Source organism: Amblyomma maculatum, chromosome 3 (genome assembly GCF_055883805.1).
Source record: "Amblyomma maculatum isolate TAMU_Amacu chromosome 3, ASM5588380v1, whole genome shotgun sequence".
Taxonomy (NCBI): Eukaryota; Metazoa; Arthropoda; class Arachnida; order Ixodida; family Ixodidae; genus Amblyomma; species Amblyomma maculatum.
Genome location: NC_139346.1, coordinates 67,052,102 through 67,074,546, shown reverse-complemented (window position 1 = coordinate 67,074,546; position 22,445 = coordinate 67,052,102). Strand labels below are relative to the sequence as shown.

The following is a 22,445-nucleotide window of genomic DNA, read 5'->3' as shown; positions in this document are numbered from 1 at the left end:
CTCATCGCTGAGCAGTTCACGTGAGAGTTATGTAGCCACTTGGCGCTAGTTTTGGACTTTTAGAAATTCTGGTTGCTTGGACAACTCTTCCACCACAACTTAATTGTGAGCCACAGCATTCATAGCTGGCATACCAGTATACCAGCCCTCCGCTGTCAATTTCTTTGACAAAACTGTGCATGTGATTGTCAGGCGAAACTGCGACAGTCTTGTCAATTGTCAAGAGCTCTTTGCATTTGTCGCATTTCAACCTCTTCAGAGCAATGTGCACCGATTAACCAGCCACATATGCAATGATTGGAATGGCATCCTTCAGTTTTGGCAGCACCTGTTCGATCCCAACAATGCTGAATTTTCCGCTTGGCACGGCTGCTTGCACTTGAAGCTCTTCCCAATTTTGATTTTTCTCGTTGTCGATTGCAGATACCACGCTCATTTGTGGAAGTGTGCTCTGCAGTCGCAATCTGTTCTCACATTCATAGATTTGCCTTACAGACAAATGATATTGCGAACCAGCCAGTTGCCGGTAACATCCAAAGCGGTCTTATAGAAGGTCGGTCCGGAACTTCCCAAGAAGCCCGAAGGACATCTTGAGCTCTTCAAAGCAGTATCTTGCAATATCAATAAATGGTTGAGTCGTCTGGATCAAAGCGGCATGAGTTTTAGCAGACAACTTACAGGCGTCCGCCTTCCTTTCCTTCCATTCCTGCAACCAGTCCAAGAAATCGCTTAAAAAGGAAATCCTCGAGTCGACTGGAGAAGGGTAGACGTGTTTTTGATATTCATCCCTTAGTCTCAGTCCTCTGAAAGGAGTTTTGACGTTAACAACTTTCCACCATTTTACTATTATATCTATGGAACTGGCGGTTTCTTCGTGGTGTTTTAGGCTGTGCTTGCCTCCAATCACTCGAAGTGCATTCGGTCCGGAATCACTGCCTGCAAAGCAAGTTTAACATTCTGCTTCTCAATGTCTGCTGGAGAAACAGCTTTTCTGGAAAGAGTGTATCTGCACCGGAGTAACTGCTCACTCTAAATTATATGCGTCTTTGATGGTCTTGAAAAACGCATAATGCATGCACCGCTCCCCTGTAGTGCTTGGTTCAAACTCAGAAAATCAGAAACGCTGCTCGTTTTGTTTTAACCAGTTGTTGCACACACACTTCAGTAAGTGTAATGGGTCAATGACAAAAAAACAATGGCCGGTGGGGACCTGATGGATGATGACGGCGAGGCTGCTCTCCAGTTGCCGAAACGCCGGCTCGCTATCAAAGGATCACGGTGTGTGCATCCCGTTCTCACTCGCTTTCGCTAGCGGCGTCAGCGGCATCAGTCAGTCGCTGCTATCACTTCATCGCACAACATTCCTATGGGCCAACGCGCCGCCTCCCGATAACTCAATTGCTCTTTTCATTTCTTCGACCCCAAAACTTCTTTCATCACAGCCAAGAAATGTCAGTGGAGTGTTTCTTGAAGGAATACGTGTGCAAAATTAAAAAAGTTGTCTGTAATTGTACATACGTGTCCTGCTCGAAATCTTTGCCTCAATCTCGAAAAGGTGAAACAGCTGAGGAGCTGTGCTCAAATTTCGCATTACGAAGTAACGTAATCGTGGGCAATTTTTCAACAATACTTTTTGCAACTAAAGCTTTCAGATGATACCCACCGTCGAAAGCAAGCACAGCCGTAATATTTTGTTAGAAAGTTTGGCTTACTATCCATCCGCCACTATCACTCATCACGGCCGGTCTCGATGGAGAGCGCGTTTCTCTCTTCTCTTACGGCCTCTCCAATGGGGTCTGTTTCCACCGCCCGTCGCGCCTCGGTGGGGTCGCCACCGCCCCACTGCTGCTCCTCCGCTAGAGCCGTTCACGCGCAAGGGAAACGCGCGCTCGCTCTTCGTGGTACGCAACAGTACACCATCGGCGCGTCGAAGAGTCGGCGGTGAGCAGTCCACACAACACGTAATCAGAGCAAGCTTAGAACGGGTCGAAATACACACCAAAATTCACGGCACAAAGCACAACGCTGGCTGCAGCGGCATAGTGCGATGAGTGTACGCGGCGTGTGCACCAAGCCCAAGGGAACAAAACGCGAGTCTCGAGAAAAAGCCGGCAAAGCACGGGCTGCCGATCGCTTTGCGCTCAGGCGAATGGAAGGAAATGGAAGTTAGGTTGGCGCGCTTTAGCGCACGCGTTTATGACTTTAAAGCAGCGTCTCAGATGGTTCCTGTGAGTGCTTTCTTGATAGTACCCGAGTCCATTTGTGTGCACGGGCAAGAAGCGGGGGAAAAAAGGAAAAAAAAAGAAAAGACCCAATCTGTCTACCACGTGTGCGGTACGCTTTCTGGACGCCGCTGCCCGTGCCCTCCTCAGGTGCCCCAGGGCACGGGTGGCAGCCACAACCCTGTAACAATCGTGTAGCGGCCTACCCGGCACCACTCAAGTGGGTTTGTTTTAAAAAAAAGAGAAGGGGCAGACATCAATATTCCGCAAGACCGTGTACATATAGGTCAGACCGGAAATTTATCTACCAGCTAAAGTTCCTCGATCGTTAACATATAAGCCGCGTTGATATGGACAACTCGAATTTTGGGCAGTTTTTCTGGGGACCAAGCTATTCAATCGCATGAACAGCCGTGGTAAGAGTAAGTCATCTAGACATAAGATATGCCATCAAGCGTATAAATATCCAGGTGAGTGAAGCGGAACTATATCCCACTGAGCACAGAATATCTTGTAGCTGTCTTGATATGCCTATATTGGTCACATATATCTTGAGCTATCAAAGACATCTACAAGACATCGCTTGATGCCAGTCTAAAAGACATCATCGGCAAGATGTCTGGAATCTGTCTTGTGAAGAATTTTTATGTCTTCAGCTACGCAAGACAGTTATTAGCCGGCTTACGCCAGATGTCTTCTAGAGTTCTGCTTCAGAAGTCTACCATACTTCCTCACAAGACGTTTCAGGGTCACATATGCGCCTATAGTGCAATATGTACACAATTTAACTGGACGACACTGTTCTGCATACTCTAAGTATAAATTGTCGAAGGTTTGTTCTAGCAGTTTTTCAGCTTGCAAAATGCTGTATCCAAAGTGCCTGCGCTTTTGAATTAAGCATGCAATTTGGGCTGTTTGCAGCATGCAGGACCAATATGGCACCAAGAAATCTTGTTTAGGCGATGGGTATCTGAACATAATGTACAAAAGCCATAGCCACACGCGTACTGTGTTCGACCTCGCTGGGCGCAGTCCAGTCCGCCGGAAGACTCCAAACTCCGAGTGTTCACTACGACAAAGTAAGCTAGCGATGTATCCGTGTGTGATAAAAGCCAGTAGTTCGCACAGAGGAACGATTTGCTGCGCCGATGTAATACGGAACGCCAGCTATGCACGATCCGCCATTCCCAAACTTCGCGCGCCGTGGCCTTTTCGCACCCCGCCTCTTTACAGCGAGATAGAAAATAGTGCGCCAAAATAATTACGCAAGACGCAGGTTGTATTTACCGTTTTGAAACAAATACGTCATAAGCAACAGTTAAATTTTACTTGTATAGCTTGTTCATGAAATATATTTCAGATTTCTATTGTTTTTAAACTTATTGTATCAATGCGCTGCTCGGCGGCTGGCCATTTCGTCGTGTCGTGCCTGCACGTTAGGCCGTTGATTTGTGACTGCGTTGAAAATGTATCCCGCACAGCGGCTGCTACTTCTGGCTTCAAGGCAAGCTTCGCTGGGTGAGTAAGAAATTGGTTCTTCTAAATGAGTCACTTAATGGAGCAGTAAAGTGACTGAGTGTTTTCTTTTTTCCGATAAAAATGCTGCAAGGACCGTTGCTTGCATCCGCCGGCGCGAGCAAGATAGCGCGCGCGGACCGTTTAGTCAGTACGAAAGGCGGTGTTTTATGGCGCATCTATAGTTTTGTGCATGCAGGAAGGTTTTGCGCTTGTAATTCCACTCGCCGCGTTTCTTGAACTGCCATTGGCGGCGGAACCTCGTGATGTAATTCTTCAAAATGAGCTTGGCGATCCGACATCTTTCGTTGATTGCCGCTGGTTCTAACACTTTCCCAGGAAACACAACTGAGCACGAAAGTCTGCATGCTTAGTGTGGCTTTCACTCTGCAGCAAGATACAGAAAATACGCACCGTCAAGTGGAAGCCGTGCATTGTTTATGGCAGCCTGCAGAGCTCTATACGCTCTAAGTTATGCCGCGGTTGCGAAAAAGAAAAAGAACGATCTCAATAAGCCGCCTTAGAGGGGAGGGTAAGGTGCATTCTGGCCACAACGACTCGCCCAACTGCTAGCAAAATACTCTCGGCCTGTTCACAGGCACAAGTTGAAACACATGGCGAGATAGGAACGGCGTACTACAAACATTCTGCAGTGATTTAATTTTAATAATTCATAAACTGTTTACAGTCAGCCATTACATTGCCACAACAATACTATAGTCCGTATATATTCAGTGATTAAGTGATTTTACATTTTCATATAGTCAGAAAGCACAATTTAGTTCTTTTTAAGTTCCTGAACTGCGTGCTGTGTGATGCGCTGGTGCTCTATTTGCTTTGGTCCTAAGGTTTTTTTTTTTTTTCTTTTGGCGGAAATGTTTTAAGAAATCAAGCTTCAGTTCAATTGGTACATAAAGAAGTCGAAAGCAAATCTTTCGGAGGGATCTCGTATAACGAAAAGCCTATTATTAATACACAAAAACATATCAATTTCATTTGTTTTCTTGCTTGAGGGCCAATAGACTCTTCCTATCCAGAACTGGGAAAAGAAAAGAGAGTACTGAATCTTAACTTACTTTTAAGGCGTATAGAATGTAGCCATGTTATAATATGGGTTCAGTGTATGCCTTCTGGCTGTCCTCAACAACAAAGCTGTGACTCCACGCAAACCTTTTAATAGCATATGAACGCCTCCCGAAGTGAAGGTGTTTGGCATCAAAGGTGAAATGCCTTCATTTAATTTAATGCTCTTTTTTCACATTGTGCTGTTGTGTCGGTGTTTGGTGCTCTTGTTATTTTGTGTCTGCGCGAATTTTCATGTAAACAAAACACTTATCCAACAGCTCAAGCAAGTGAGCTATGCATTCTTTTTTTTTTTTTTGCTCCGGGTGCATGCTCACTGTTTGGTTCTTCACAATTGGTTCTTCTAAATGAGTCACTTAATGGAGCAGTAAAGTGACTGAGTGTTTTCTTTTTGCGATAAAAATGCTGCAAGGACCGTTGCTTGAATCCGCCGGCGCGAGCAAGATAGCGTGCGCGGAACGTTTAGTCAGTACGAAAGGCGGTGTTTTATGGCGCATCTATAGTTTTGTTGCTTTGTTCGTTTGTTCTAGGAAAAACTGGTGATGCATACATACATAGGTACCTACATATATACATGCATAGATACATACATAGGTAATGCATCCATACATAGATACATGATACATAGATTTCTTCTCTACATATGTCGAATGAAACACTTGGCAAACTCAGAGGCAGAAACCTTACCCAGCATAGAAAGTGACTCTCAATAAAACAAAAAGGATTGTATAAATCAGGAAAATGGTGGTTCTCTTCAGGTGTGTCTGTTGGTGAAGACAAATAAATGTTTTAGCCTTCGCGGTCATCAAGGAGTTATTAATATACATATATTATACTCAGCACTATTCCGTGCTGCTAGTGCGTGTCTTGGTTAAACATATTTCTATTGTGTACTCAGTACTCTCAACCTTATGTGACATATTTTGAGGTTAAATTCTTATCCTATAGTAGAATTTGTGCCAGTGTTTTGTAGTCAGTGATTTGCTTTATTAAACTTCACAAGAAATCTTTAAAGCATTGGAACACCTTGCAGGTTGCCACCACCTCCACGGCTGCCTAGCAACTATCCTTTTCCTGTCTGTGCTGCAAACACAACTTAGCGATGAGGGCCACAGGACTGACATCTCATTGGGCAGTCGCGGGCTACTGACTGAATACACAGGTATGGTTTGACTGTGCCAAAAACTTAGAGTTGCCAACAGTGGGAATTTTTCCTTCTGTTTTGGAGCTCATATATATCTAAATCGTGCTTTTGATTTTAATCCTGGCAGGTGTGACATGGAAAGCCTTCAACACCAATGAAACTTAGTTTTGCCGACGTCACAAAAGAGTGGTTGGTGTTTGCCTTGTGACAAAGACGAAGTCCACATCTAAAGGCGCTGCACAGCCACCATGAACAGTGCCACAATAGCAAGCAGCTGGGATCAAGGCACCTTCTGTGCTCAGTTACAACTCAAGTTTGAAGCTTTGTAATTTCGCAAAGGCAGGCCTCCAACAATTGACAGAGAGGAGCCTCCCAATCAATTGAGCCACAGAGGAATTCCCCCTTTCATGGCAGTAGGTGACAAAAAAGAGGCAGTGCAGCTGGTGTTCAGTATCGAAAAAGAAAAAGCTGCCCAGCCTAGTTAGCTGTGGACAAGGGCTGGAGTGGTACCAGTGTTGAGAACGATCTGATTGGCAGAAAAGCCTCCTTTGAGGGATATTCGCCCCTTCATTCTTAATTTGTAACTGACTGCAGTGGATCTGATAGCCCCGGAAGTTTTCTTTTTTTTTTCAATTTTCTCTGCCCTCTAGGAGTTGACAGAATAACAGATGCACAACCCATGCCAGCTCCCTCATTTTACAATGCTTTCATGCCAGAATGTTGGCAGTGGTATTCAGACCTTGTTTGGTTTTTTTTTTTCAATGCCTTTTCTCCATGCATAATAACAGGCTATTTAGCATAACACAATCGCACACAAGACAGAGGACACCATCAGCACTTACAACTGTTCAGCGGAAAGCAGCCGATATACATAGCCTACTCAGGTGATGTGCACGGGTACAAGGCAACATGAAAACAGCACCAATTTTGTCAAACTATGCGTGAGAAATTTTTCTTCAGTCCCATAAGAAAAACCAATTTGCTGCTGACACAGCTGTAACCTGCTTTTTTATATGAAGGGCTTCTAGTGTATCATGAGCCGTTACCCAGTTTTCACAATTGGTGCAAACCCTACGGTGCAAGACAAGTCGCTCACCTTCATTGTTATTGTCTTTTGCATGTTCCCTAAGTTGGCCATTGACGCAGAATCCTGCCTGTGCAAAATAAGATATTTCTACATGACAGTAGAATTTTATAGACGGTGGTGCACTTTACGAAATGCTGGCCATGTCTCTTCTGACAGCCGACCTGTTTGCTTTCGTAGCTTATGTGATGGCTTAGCTGAGCAAGCTTTCAGGGAGCAGAGGATACCATCTATGCATTAAACAGGCTTCAGCTGTGTCAGCGACACTTCAGCTTTTCTTAGAGGCTGAACAGATATTTCTCATACCTGCTTTGATAAGATTGGTGCTGTTTTCCTGTTGCCTTGCCCATGTGCACATCAGCAGTGAAAGCTATGCATCGTCTGCTTTCCCCTAAATAAACAGTTGTAGTAAGTACACGTGGTGTCTTCTTTCTTGTATGTGTCTGTGTTATGCTAAATACCTTTTTTATTTCTGAGAACCAACTATCTTAGCAGTTAACTTCCTTCTTTTTATACCAGCAGAATGTGAAGAGCAGCACCGTGTGCAACACTGAATTTTATTCTCTCTTTCTTTTTTTTTTTGCTGTGCCTTCTGTACTCCTCGCAAGCTGTTTGCTGCACTACAAAAGGTAAGGGCAGTTTGTGCCATCATGGCTGGTTCATGCTGCCCTTATTTTTTGTAGTGCTGCAAACAGCTTTTGAGATGGAATACAGTGGTTGGTATGTACAATGACAGGGATGCAAATCTTTTGCTCCTTCCTTTTTTTTCCCTTATGGTACCTTCTAGTGTTTCTTGTAGTGACGTATGACCCTTCATCATCATCATCATCAGCCTGATTATACCCACTGCAGGGCGAAGGCCTCTCCCATATTTCTCCACTTAACCCGGTTCTGTGCTAGCTGCATCCACTTAACCCCTGTGAACTTCTTAATCTCATCCGCCCACCTAACTTTCTGCCGCCCCCTGCTACGCTTTCCTTCCCTTGGAATCCAGTTTGTTACCCTCAGCGACCATCGGTTATCCTCTCTTCGCACTACATGTCCTGCCCATGTCCATTTCTTCTTAATTTCCACTAGAATGTCGGTAACTTGAGTTATTTCCCTGACCCACTCTGCACGCTTTCTATCTCTTAATGTTACCCCTACCATTTTTCGTTCCAAAGCCCTCTGGGTTGTCCTCAACTTAAGTAGAACTTTCTTAGTTAGCCTCCACGTTTCAGCCCCATAGGTGAGTACAGGCAAGATGCAACTGTTGTATACTTTCCTCTTGAGCGATACCGGTAAGCTGCTGTATGACCCTTACCTGCTACCTTTTCCTTAGTGCTTTTTAGTTATGATAGTAGAATGTAACTATGACAGGCATGCAGCCATTGCATTTTTTTTCAGTGCATTCTAGTCGTGCTAACAGGAACAGTAGCAGTGAAGCAGTTTTGGCTTCTTTTTTTGCAGTGTAAATTTTTTAATGGATTTGATGTCGTGCCTAATGCTCAAGTGTTTATGCAGTTTCTACAAGATGTATGTATGACCAGCATTCAGTTGGTGACATGCATGCACATATAGTATTATGAAATGCAACACTGGTGATGATGGTCCTTTGTGAAAGCACCTTTTTCTGTATACTGAAGCTTTTTAATTCGAATTTGTTGCTTTATTTTATTTTGTACAAACATTATGCAGATAGTTCGTTCAACCACTCAACCAGTTTTGTACACTTTTGCATACCTATCCCTGTTTATTTCTAGTCATTTCCTGTTCTTATTTGGAGTATGGATGTTTTCATTGTTTTTGTAAACAGATCATTTTAAGCTTAGAGAGAACTGCATTATTATTTTGTCATTTTCATACCACTTGTGTCTAGTTTCTGCGCTTTTAACTTCGTAGTGCATTGTTGAAAAAATCATATATATGATTTACACATTTTGTTTCCTAGCACCTTTTGCAGTTATTGCCGAATCTCCCAAAAAGCACCCAATTATGCCTGTCCACCGTGCAGTGTGGCATGTTTTGTAACAAGAATGTGTACAGATCTCACTGACTGTTCGCAGTTTTAATGTCTTAGAGAATGCATGACAATGTGCATCATTCTTTACATGTCATGTGTTCATGAGTTGGTTCTTTCTGGTGTTTTCTTCCTTGGTACAATATTAGGCTTCAGAGAACCACATTTTTTCATTTGCATACTGTTGCTTGTGGCTTTCCTTGCTTTTAACATGCGTGAGATTGTTTAAGTTGCCTATTTGCAATGTATAATGATGATGAAATTAAAGAGTTCTGTAGTTTACTCATGTCATTTCCTAGCATTGGGTGCGGTTACTACCAAACTTTCCAAAGAGCACCTGATGGCCATTAACACTGAAATGTGGCACGCTTTGTAATAAAAAACATACAGTTCTCATTACTAGACAACAGTTGTAGTGCGTGAGAATTAATGATTTACAATTGTACATCAGTTTAGCTTGCATCATAACTGAATGTGTGAAAGAGCACTGTGGGCGTGTGACGGTAATGCAGCTTTAGTTGTAGTAGCATCTGATGAGACTATATTTTGTCTGGCAATTGTGTTGAAAACCTCTGCAAATACATAAGCATTTCAGACAGTTTTGCGAGAAATAGCAGGGAATAAATAATTTAGAGCATTGCAGGAGATTCTAGAGCTCATTTTAGACATTCAGAATCTATTTTAATGATTTCTAGATGATGGCTTGCAAGACGTCTTGCAGCTTAAAAAAGTGGGTGCATTAGCCGAGCTAGAAGGCAGCTACAAGATGTACCAAGACGTATAAAAACGTCTTTCATATCTTGTCAAAGCATCGTTTAAATGTCTATCAGCTGTCTTGGGTGCCACTTCAGATGTCTATAAGGTGACTCGTTTATCTTGGGCAAGATGCCTTATAGCTATCTGCTAGACTGACTTACGTTTAGTATGTTATTTGTCTTCCAGATTTCTAGGAGATATCTTGCAAGACGTCTTGTAGCTTAAAAAAGTGGGTGCAATAGCTGAGCTACAAGATCACTACAAGAAATATCAAGACATCTGGCAATGTCTTGCATATCTTGTCGAGACATATTATATATGTTTAGTAGCCATCTCAGAGGTCTACTGAGACATCTATCAGGCATCTTGCTTGTCTTGGCAAGACAGTTTATAGCCGTCTCATAGATGGGTTGGTGTTTACAACGCATAATTACAACGAGGATAATGAGATTGGAGCGGCAAAAATATTGTCTAATTCCAATTTCAATGAACCCCACTATGCGCAGAAGCAGATCCTATCATGGCATAATATTTGAAAAAAAAAATTACTATATCGATTCGTTATTACGGACAACTCGTTTTAAGGACAAATTTGCTCGGGAACAAAACTCTCCATATTAATGAGGCACGAGTGTAATAATTTTTTTTTGTTCTCCGGCCCAGCTATCGCTCAAAATATTACAGTAGTGTTCAATTTCAGTTTTGGTCAAATGTTATTTCGGTGTTCCTAACGTTCTTTTTTTTAACGCCTAATAGAGCTATAAATAAATGTTAGCATAACCTTTCTATAAACATTTTAACAATATATATCTAATATAGTTGCAGCATTATACTAGCGTTCTTGAAAATGATAAAACAACCCTGCACGAGCATGTAGCCTACCACTGGTGACGGTACACAACTACGCAATACAGCGCGACATACAACTCCTATAGTCACCTCTGAATAAATAGCACAGAGAAAAGTTTTTGTATCCATCATTGAGGAGTGTCCCTTGAATAACAGTGGCGAATGTGTAATAAGCAAAGCATTCTCCCAAAATAATGGGGCAGCGAGTGCTCTCTAAGGCAGGCATTACTGCACAGATAGTTACAAAAACGATTAGTTCAAAAACATACTAAAAAAAGAAAGAAAATATTGCTAGGAATTAGTGCTTGAAATAGATTTCCTGTTTTTTTTTCATGAAATAATTATGATATCATGTAAACATTTCATTAAACCAACATTTATTTACAAAAATAAAATAATGTTTATAATACAACATAAAACATTTGGTGGTCTATAAATTATAGCAAAATTAATAACAAAACTTTTACTCTGACTTTATGCTAAAACTTTATGTCATGTAAGCATTGTGCAACTTATATTACATTTTTATAAAATTATTTTCATCTTTGGTGTTACCTCGTTGGTGTGTCATCTAGCGCTGAAAGACGGTTTTGCTATTGTTGCTGTTATGTTTGCCTTGAAGAAGCTTCGATGTGACTGCTCATTCACTTTTTTTTAATCTTCTTGTACAGGCTTAGGAAAAAATTCAGATTAAAATGAACAAAAGTAGATACCATGCCGCAATACATGTCATATGCTTGTCGAACGTTTGCTGAGCGACACTGTTTTTTAATATAAAGACTCCATTCACGTGTGTAGCACGTTGACAGGATGCTGCTGCAGCATCTACCTTCTATAATCTTTCATTTAGGGGCTGCACTCACCACGAAACCCGCGGGCGACAGCGCGAAACCAAGCAGAAGCCACCCGCCGCCACTGAAGCAGATGCGGAGCGAACAGTGAGCAGGTCGCGTCCCTTGCGGCGGCGGAGAGCATGACTCAAGGAGAAAAATTCCCATTGTTCACGCGGCGATTGAGAAGGCTGTACGAAAGAGCGCGCGCTCTCTCCCTCGAGACAGGCCGTGCACTCATATGGAACACCTGTAGACGAGGCTTGAGTACATGATATTGGGTGCAGAAGTTGTGCTGTATTATGGAGTTATTACTCTGTACTGTTGTCTTGCGCTGATAAAACATTAGAGAAAGTGGACATTGACAACATGAAATTATGTTCGACTGAAACAGAAATGCAACATTGCTCTAATATTTCGGAGCTACCTGAAACGGAGAATGAAGCCAGTGCCGCCTATTGGCGCAAAGAGTAAGGTCGGCTTGTGGTACGTTCCGCGATCTACAGGTGGCAGTGGCTCTCGCGGAGCTCGATGTTTTCGGTCGCATCCCCGTTGCCATCAGGACTGTCAAGGCCTCCTACGTGGTGAAGTGTTCTATTATAAAACACGGTACCCTAAGTATTTCGTTTTTTTTTTCGGGACAACTGATGGCAACTATCAAAAGCCGCACTAAAGAAATCAGTTGCCTTTCAGAGCAAAAGACGGGTGGAGTGGGGGAAATCGGGTTTAATTCGTCATAAATTTTGTTGAAACCATTTCCTTGGCCCTAATTTCTTGGCGCAGGGAGCAGCACTATGCAGGCCGCAATGGTAAAACGCCGCCACCGGCAGGCCGAGAGATGAAAAATGGAGAGAAACGTAAAACCAGAAACAATAAGCATATAGCAGCAGTAGATAAGAACAATAAAAATTACAGTAGTTAGCAACCAAAAGTAAACAAAAACCAATTAAACGATAGCGTTCCCACACCACACTATACTAATATTGGCGCAAAACAAAATCGACACATTCCAGATTCTGCCTGAGTGCTCAATGGGCTCCCAGAATGGCTTGGAGAAAGCTGCTCAAAATTCATATAACAGTTAACGTCTGTTTCAGTTCAGTTAAGTTCAGTCGTTCAGTCGTGTCCGACTCTTCGTGACCCTATGGACCATGTCACGCCACGCTTCCCGGTCTCACTATCTTCCTAACATCACATAACTTCATCTCCAGTGCCTCGAGGATGCCATCTAACCACAGCGTTCGCTGCCTACCCCTTCTCCGGCGACCCTCACCCTTTCCCAACATCACATCTTTCTCCAGCGACTCCTCTCTTCTCATCAGATGACCAAAGTAGCTGAGCTTTAACTTTAGAATTTGACCCTCCAATGAGCAGTCAGGGTTTATGGTCGACAATATCGTCTGATTTGATCTTCTGGCAGTCCAAGGAGCTCTCAAGAGTCTTCGCCAGCACCACAATTCAAACGCGTCAATTCTTCGGCGGTCAGCCTTTTTCACAGTCCAACTCTCGCATCCATACATCACAACTGGAAAGACCATATCACGAGTTATGCGGATCTTGGTTGGCAGAATAATGCCTCTGCTCTTTACTAGGCGGTCAAGGCTAACCATTGCTCTCTTTCCCAGAAGCAGGCGTCTCCTAATTTAATAGCTGCAGTCTCCTTCCGAGGTAATCTTGGTTAACGTCTATACCCTTATAAAACCAATGTAGCTTGGAGAAAAGTTCATGAAGATTAACAGGCCGATGTCTCTTCATTTCCTCAAAGAACGTGTGCCGTCGGAGAAAGATGCCTTTCCGCGTATTTTATTTGGAACGCGCGCCTGCTGGCATTACCGGCACGTGCTTTCGGAACAAAGGCTAGTTTTTTGAGCCCGTGGGCCATGTTAGGTCCGTCCGCCGTTTGTTTGACAGCCCAGTTCTGCAGCGAGCTTGTTCGCAGCTGTTTTCGTCGTGACATAGCGAAAGGAGGTGTGAAGGGCCATATTTCCATGGCACATTTCCCCGAGAATGGACGGCTGCACTGTGATTTTTAGCGCAGCAGATCACGAGACAATATTTTTCTCGTAGAGTGAAACTTCGCACTGCGGCTTAAGTGAATCTGAAGTGGCGTACCTTCTGGTTTTGATTGTTTTGGCTCCGCTTTGTACCGACTGTTACTTCGCCGAAACTTCTTCAAAACACCACTTGAATCTAACGTGTTCCCGCGTATCTCTGTCACAGATTGCGCTTGCACCGTGCAATGCATGGGGAATATCTCTCCGTCGAAAGAAAAGTGGCTCTTTCTTTGCTACCAAGTCCATTGCGGTTTTACAGCAAAAACTATTTCCGTTGGAAGTAGGAAGGGCCTCGGTCCATGGTCTTTTGGGGCAGGCAAGCTCAGGAGCAAACGGAGCCATGATGGACTATGGGGGTAATTACAGGAGAAAGCGGGGCCAGTTGGCAATTAAGCGACCAAGACGTAACTATTGGCTCCAAAGAACATGAGGCAGGAGACAACAAGTGACAGATGTTACACGCGAGGAACACGGTAGAACTGGCGCTGTAACTCGGCCATGGTTCGAAAGAGCTTTCTGCTATTCGTTCGCACTCTGTACAGCTGCCTCTCGCGAAAACAGCGCCCGCGGTGGAGGCGGCTGAGGACGCCCCCGTTTTACCGGAGCGCAAGACTCCGGACAACTCGGAGACCGAGCAGCTGATCCCGGAGCCTGCGGACCGCACGAGCGACACCCGCGACAAGAAGCCCCGCCGCAGGAAGAGGTCGCGGAGGACGTCGGAAAGTGAGAACTGTGTACCTCGTCTGTGTTAAGCTGCACAGCACCACAGGGGTTTGAGCTACTGAAAAAAAAAAGACTGCATATGAGCAGTTAGAATACAGTGATATTTCGCAACGTCAGGAACTCGGAGCAAATGTGGTTCGTTGGGTACGACACTTTGCAGAAGGATGACGCAGGAGGTCGGGCGGATTTCTTGGCACAAACGTACAACTGAATTTCGTAGCGGTACTGCTCTCCTCGGAGCGCGGCCAGCGCAAAGCTTGACCCGATCCGAACCCTCTCTAACAGCTTCGAATTTTACGAAGTTTACGACCAGGCCCCATCGCAGAGCGCGCGCCTCCTTCCAGAGTTCTGGTTGCCCGCATGGTTTTTATTTTACCTCTCGACGGCCCTCTGAATTCTCTGCAATCAGCATTTGCCCAAAGTTTAGGATAGTCGGAAGGCAGAAGTACGGGCGATGTGAAGAGCCGCTTCCTGAATAGTCAAAACGACTGCGAATCAACCAGCCTCCGGGTGAAATCCGCATGGATGACAGCCCGGCTGCAAGCAAACCTAACTTGAGCCTACATAGGAAAGCCTCAAAAAGCCCATATGAAACAGCTAATAGGAAAAGGAATGCATTTGAGGTCCCAGAAAGGAAGGCTTAGAAACACTGCGTCGAATAGCGCTGTATAATACTCATTAAGCGTCACTGCCGCTTTAGTAGGTTTCAAGACATCTGGCGCATAATAGTACGTCACAGAGGCATGATAACGGGAGTATTACTGCCTCATTCGAACAAGCGTGAACGCTCTTTTAAAGCCGGTTGAAACCTGCCAGACAGGTTAATCTTGCAGAAAAGAGACTGCAGTTATCTTATCTGAAATGTAACTGATTTTAGCGTTCATACAGCCCCACAAACTGCCTGAACATACAAACTACGTGTAGATTGCTAATAGATTATCTTCAACCGCCTTTAATTTCCCTGGGGCAAATGCGCATGGTCTACAGAATGAACCGTAGCGGTTTCCTTTACTATGGCGTCTGGCATTTATTAGCTGTTATTGTTCAAAAGCAGTAGATTTCCTTGAATATTCATGGATATTTTCTTTCTGTACGCTTCTTTGCGAACAAATAAGCAGCGGCACTGAAGACACTCACTGCATGCACACCATGAGTAAAGGATGGAGTTGTAACCACGGTGGTGGTAACTTACCAGCTTAGGATTAAGTACATTTGCGCATCACTGGGTTCGTATGGTCGCAAATCCTTGCATGCAGGCTTTTCCGGCCACGGTTTATTAAACCCGAAGGAATATATCGCGCCAGAAGTAGTGCATGCCTCCAAGTTCAGGCTGTCCGAGTTGTAGCCGTGGTTACAATTTTTGTTCCGAACAAAATGCATACTAACTTGTAACGGATTGCTAAAAAATATACATAGATTATCGAGTACATCACCCCTCACAAAAAAGATACTAACTCATTATGAAATTTTTAAGGAAATGTAGCGCTTTACATACAACTCTGAAACCAAATGAAAAGGCTGCACAGAGCAACGTTGTTTTAAGAGCGTAACCTCTTCTCACGTTCTGCGATTTCTGTCGGTTTGTCCGGGGCTCCAAATTTCTCCCAAGCCCGGTGTTCATCATAGAGCACTGTACTGTCACCTTAGCAATCCAATGTGGCGTACGCTACAGGGTCCGAGGTTCGGACCAGTGCTAAACGGTTCGATGTGTTAATGCGCGCATAATTGTTAGTCACTTCGAGCCTTAAAATGTGTGGCGTGTGTAAAGCACTCTGGGCGGTACGCTTGGCTTTGACTCGCTCCATCTGGTGTCAGAAAGGCGGTTGGTGTCAGATGGGCGCCCCTCTTCTTTTGGAGGTTCGCTGGAAGAGCTCCTGGTATCCTTTCTAAAGGGTCGATGCTTTGCTCCTTGTAACCTCCAGGCAGTATCGATGGCGGAGCTCACGATAGCCTCTCATGTTTCGGCACTATAAATTGTAGAAGGAAGGCACACCAGCCGATTCTAGCCGTTCTTTACTGAGCTCCCAACATGGCGCTCACCCTTCTCCTCGAGCCCCACGCTCTCGCGCTTCTTCCTTTTCGTCTTCTGAAGACTCAGGCGCCAATCTTCAATAGCGTGGTCGTACCGACGACATCTGGTCGTTGCAGCCGTTAACGGGTGTAATTTCTGGCAGCCGTGGGAATAAATTGTTAAATTGCTTCAGAGAAAAAAAAAGGCGCAAGTATCTGTCACACTTCTCGGTGGACATCTTACCTGCGCCGTAAGGAAGGAAGGAATGTGGAAATAAAAGAAGAAAGAGAGAAAGAGGGGCCTAGGCGGAGGGCTCCGGTATATTAAACGACCACCTGGGGATCTTTAACGTGCGCGAACATCGCAAAAGGCGCTCACTCCCTACTATAACTCATATGTTAGCCATACCAGACTGGTCCCTCAACATACACAAGCCAAGAGCCTTTTCATTCTCGATGTATATAGTCACCCAACACATCTATACATACCAACTTCGATCTTCTTTTCACGCTGGCCAAACGTACTGCCAACAAGTGTCCTCTCCTGGTTGTGGGTGATTTTAATACACCGCATACAGCATGGGGATACGTCATTCCCAAAAAGGTCGCAGAGTATTGCTCCCAGTGCAACAGGCAGGGCTCGCTCTCATTACTGACCCCACTTACCCCACACGTATCGCTACTCGGTGCAACACCAAAGAGTGCTTAGGCAGTGATCACTGAATCCTTGAAATCCTTCTTAGCACTCACTTTCCTCACCATCCACCTAGGGGATCCACTCTCACCAAGTGGGATTCATTTCGGAAATGCAGATCTACCAGGACAGCTGCTCCAATCACCGACATCGCTGCTTGGACTACACAATTACAGAAGGATGTGCTGGCAGTCATCCGAAAACTTCCTATTGACTGCCCCAGTGACACTGTTGATGCCTCCTACATCTCTGGGAAGCTAAAGCCAGTCTTGAAAGATGCTGGCAATGTCAAAGATGGAACAGGACCTTCCGCCGCAAGCTGGGTCGACTAAACAAAGACAAAAAAACACACACAGCTACGCTTTCGAGGCAAAACTGGGAATCCTTATATAACCGTCTTGATGGTAACATGAGCCTGCCTCAAACATGGAACCTCTTTTGACATCTCATAGACCCATCTCAATCTATCACACCACAGAGACATAACCTCACAAACCTAATTCACACTTCCCCCACGCCGCCATCACAGCTACTTAAGGACCTCAAGGATACATACTTTAAACCTACCAATGTCCCATACGGAGTAGAAAGGGCTCCCTAATGACCTTTTAAGTCTGCCTATCACTGAAGCAGAAGTAATATGGCAGAACTTCAGAACCTAAATACTTCCTCAGTTCCCGGGTTATACAGTATAACCAATAAAACTGCGCAACTTCGAAACCCCCTCCATAACCACCTTATCCAATTACTTTAATAAATGCTGGCAACAAGGCACTTTGCCGGCCCAGTGGAAGGAGGCAAAAGTGATATTTATACCAAAACCAGGCAAGCCGCTTCTACCCACCAATCTTCGACATATTTCCCTCACTTTTGTGTCGGGAAATTATTGAAGCATGTCATTCATAAACGAATGAGCAGCTTTCTGGAGGAACGGCAGCTCCTGCCCAAACACATGTTATGTTTACGTCCGGGTCTGGCCAATCAAGATGTTTTCCTCAAGAACCATATCCTTGATTCAAAAACTCGCGATACACGAGCCATTCATGGAATCGACTTCACCAAAGTATTTGATAATGTAACACACGCTGCCATTCTTAATATTCTACAAACGGTACAAGTAGGCAGTCACATGTATAACTATACATTAGGTCTTTCCTCAGCAACAGCGACTGTCACACTGGGCTCTCATACGCTTCCAAACATCAAGCTCGGTGCTCGGGAAACCCCTAAAGGAGCGGTCCTTTCACCGACACTCTTTAACATTGCCCCTATTCATCTCCCAAAACAAGTTTCTGAGATTCCAGACATACATTTCGCCCTTTATGTTGATGACATTACTGTCTGGGTATGTCGAGGCAGTGATGCCACCATAGAGACTCACCTCGAAACAGCCCTCAACACTATTAACACCTATGTGAAGGAGAGAGGCCTATTATGCTCACCGTCTAAATATCAACTCTTCCTTTACCGACCCAAATCCACTCATCTTGGTAGCCCATCTATCACTCTGACCCTCGGTACACAGCCGCTTTCCGTAGTAACTCAAATCAGAGTACGAATGCCTCTCTACTCCCATGGAGCACATGGAGGTATAATCAAAATAGTCCAGACTCATGCTCATCAAACTACTCGGCTCATCCGTCATGTAGCACCTCGGAAAACAGGCTTTCATGAAAGAAATACACTTCGCACCACACAAGCATACGTTACCAGCAGAGTCGCATACTCTCTTCCATACTTACCCCTCACTAGCAATGAACGCGATCTAGTGAATGTTTTACTCCGCAGTTGTACAAAAACAGCCCTGTGCCTTCCTCCCAGCACCTCAACACTCCGCTTACGCAAACTTGGGGCCAATAATACGTATGAAAAACTCCGTAAAGCCACGCTGACAGCCCAGACGGCCCGCCTTTCGCGTACACCAGCAGGTCGCGCACTGCTCTCTTCTCTACACATATCTCCAATAGGACTCCCATCTAAAGGCCCCCCATTACCTCCTGCAATTCGCTCCAAAATTTTGCTACCCCCTTCCTAAAACATGAACCCAGAACGGAACGGGAAACGTACAACAGCCAGGGCGCAAGCCTTATACAGACAATATGGAGAAGACCTGTGGCAAACCTGGAGACTTTTTACACACACTATACACACACTACTCACCTGCCCCTCATTCTCTCACTCTTCTTCACCAGAGGTGGCCCTAGATTACCGGCACAAGGTACTCACTAGTACCTCCTCTAAGAAGATCATTACATGCTCTCTCGCTCGGATAGCCCTCCAAAGGCTTTCTTTTGCTTTGTAAGAGGGCGCTCCGTACATGGACGGGGCTCTCAGATGACATGTGGACGGCAACGCCGCCACCCTCTGCAATATTGACAGTAAATATTTCTACCACCACCACCAGCACATGGACGCATTTGTGTCTCGCTTCCACAGAAATGCGTCCGCCGAGGTCAGGATCGAACCTGGGTACTCCGGTGCAGTTGCAAATGAGATAGTGATGGATAATAGCTTACGCTTTTGCATTTCAACACCTATCGGCGGTGGCTGCAATCTTTTCTTTCATTTTATTTTTCACAGAGAACGTTTCCCTTTGCTGCGGCCAATCTGCATGAAATCACTCTACCGAAACTGATTTACGGCTTTGATCGCATCACCATTGTGCTGTTACTGCCACCGGCTCTCCGCATTTTAACTCACAGATCATCAATGCGGTCATCTGCCCTTTATGCACTATCACTCAAAATCTACTATGGACACAACGGCGTACATTTTTAGTTGCTCTGCAACCAATAACAGCTTTGCTTTCTCTCCATCTGTTTCCAGTATATCTAGATGTGTGACATCGGTCTCTTCGTTTGAATCGCATTTCTTTTTCCTTTTTGCTTTTGTCTCCTTCCCTACACCGAACTATTACGCTTAATAACCAAATGTTTGAGAAAGAGTCGTATAACAGAGATATCACTCTTGATTGCTCACACAGTTCAAAGCACAAAACGCACAGGTACCTACGGCTGTACTAGTGTATCTGTTGTAAGCTATTGCATTATACAACGCTGACTTACCCGACACGGCAGAAGCCTTGAGACATGTGCAAGCCCATCGCAACTCCATCTTATGGATACTCGATATCCTCACAGGCTTCAACCTAAACGCATTCGTAGTAGCAATCTGACAAAACTTTCCACGTGAAGTGTGTTCCGTTTTAATTATACTTTGATCAGTAGTAGCAATCTGACAAAACTTTCCACGAGAAGTGTGTTCCGTTTTAATTAGACTTTGATCAGTGCACAATATTCAGAGGCAGGATTGTTTTCTCCAGCATTTATACATTTTTTTGGCATATCGCATTCATACGTCGTTTAAGAGAAATATCCCTGACACTCTGGCAAATTATCTTTATTTTAGTGTTTTACTTTCTTTCCAAGCATTTCCTACACTTATTAATGCTACACAGTACTGACATCGACGCAGGGTGGCTGTTTCTGATCCTACGGGGCTGGGACTGGTAGGTCAACGCTGCTTGCGGCTGAGGCTAGCCTGCCACCGAACGTTTATCTGTTGTAGGCCGTTACTGCACCCGCCATCGCTTCGATGGTGGAAGACGGCTGTTGTGGCAGGCGTCTTTCTGTCCCTCTTCTTTTTCTTTGTTCTCTACTTTCTCTCTTCTGTCCGCACGAGGCAGCTGAGGTGGCTCAGCTACAGAGCCAGTAGCAGGCCCGTGCATTTTCTTTTCCTGCTCCCTACAGTCACAACATTTCAGTTCTGTGCTCTGACCTATACATTTAATTTCACCCTTGATTCAAAGCATATATTTTTGCCATTGGTTTCTCCTTAGCACTAATTTTCTCCATATATTCACCTGTCAATTAGAACGGCGAGACGCACACGCCGCTTGCCTCTTTGCGCTTATTAGTGATTTCCTCCTCTGAATAACGAAGTTGTTCGTTTTAACTCTTAAACTGTTTTTGCATACGTGTCAAGAACTTTCCGGTTATAAGTAACTTATATGAGGACGTTACACTATCTAAATGTACTTATAACGGAACTAATTTAACCCGTATATGGAACTAGATTAAAAGAGTAGCTTATCGCAGAGGTCAACAAGAGACATATAAGCTGAGCAAGATGCTTGTGGCTCAAGCTTCCAACAAAAAAATATGAATATACATGGCGAATTGGCAATGCGGGATTGACAAGAAAAAAGCCGGTTTATAGCTCGTGATTAATGAAAGGAACGCTATTTTCCTTTAAAAGAGAAAAGAGCGTCGCAGAGGGAGGGGGGTGGGTGAAGCGGAGGAAAGATTTTGCGGGAAAGAGTCGCTTGCTGAAAGGTTATTTACTACCATTAATAATTGGGACGGTTCCAAGCAGGTAAACTTTTTTCCTCGTGCGTCAATTTCTGCGGTGCCCTCTCCTATGTGTCCTGTCTTCATTAAGGTGTCCGATTCGTTTTTGTCGCATCACTACAGACAACAATCATGGTAAGGTGCGAAAACGACTTGGAACATTTCAATGCCCTCCGTCTCTATCTTGATAAGACAAACGCGAATGTGTGTGTGATAACACGAATTGCGTATGACGGCAAGTACCCACTCTTTGTAGACGCTCGAAGGCATCCGCCAGTGTCTACGGCGACGTGAAATGAACGGTCGCGTTTTTTATCGACTGCAGGCGGAGCGAAGAGTGCTGGCAATGCCACAAAAGAGGTCGTGGCTGCCGAAGGCGACAACATCCGAACCACCCACACCGCCCTGTTGTTGGACACCGCCGAGCGTCTAATGCGGCCGTCACCCAGCGCGCTTCCCCTGCTACCTGGGAAGGCTTCGGAAGGGGTCCAAGAGTGCGACGGAGTCCGGAAGCAGGCTACTTCACCCGCCGAGTGGGAGGAGCCCCTCGTGGTCGGCGCCCTGTGCGCGCAAGGCGGAGTCCAGACGGCTGAACAGCCCGAAGGCTCCAAGGGCACAGCCACCAGCCCCTTCCCCCCTGCCTAGGAACACCGGGCTTCTGATACGCGCTGCCTTTGGCTGGATAAACCCCGGCAAATACGGAGTTTTGCGCATAAATTGCATCGCTGCTTTATTGACGCAAACGTATTCCACTTTGGTCACTTACATAAGATCTCCTTGTCGCCTGTCCCTAAGATTACTTTGTCCTATGGGCCACATGCAAGTACCTCGAGGATATACCGCGCTTGAGCTTCCTTCATTTGAATTTTGCATTATTCGCTCGTCTATCAGCTAGTCCTCCTTTCTTTACCTACGTGTCCTTCGGGCAGGTTTGTTCCTGTTTTATGTTGCGTTATAAAAAAGAACAAATATCACTGAAAGAAAGAAGGCCCGGTGTTCTGTCCTTTTATGCAGCGAAAGCCTTGTGAGAGCCGTGAGCAGGAAAGGATACTAAATAATTTACCCCTGGTTTGGCTCAACTACGCCAAGATATACGCAGCGAGATCTAATGGTTAAGCTTGTTCATACTGGTG

General features: G+C 44.8%; 1 protein-coding gene and 1 pseudogene across 1 annotated transcript in view; one reads left to right on the top strand and one right to left on the bottom strand.

Moving 5' to 3' along the window:
- LOC146194892 (signal peptide peptidase-like 2A) overlaps window positions 1–21,957 on the top strand; it is a 51,608-nt gene extending 29,651 nt beyond the window's left edge. The window contains exons 13-14 of the mRNA XM_084596661.1: window positions 14,079–14,259; window positions 21,638–21,957. Of these exons, the coding sequence (XP_084452787.1) occupies window positions 14,079–14,259; window positions 21,638–21,957 (501 nt within the window). The remainder of the gene's footprint in view (window positions 1–14,078; window positions 14,260–21,637) is intronic.
- LOC146194893 (uncharacterized) lies at window positions 28–1,075 on the bottom strand (annotated as a pseudogene).
- Window positions 21,958–22,445: the final 488 nt, after the last annotated feature.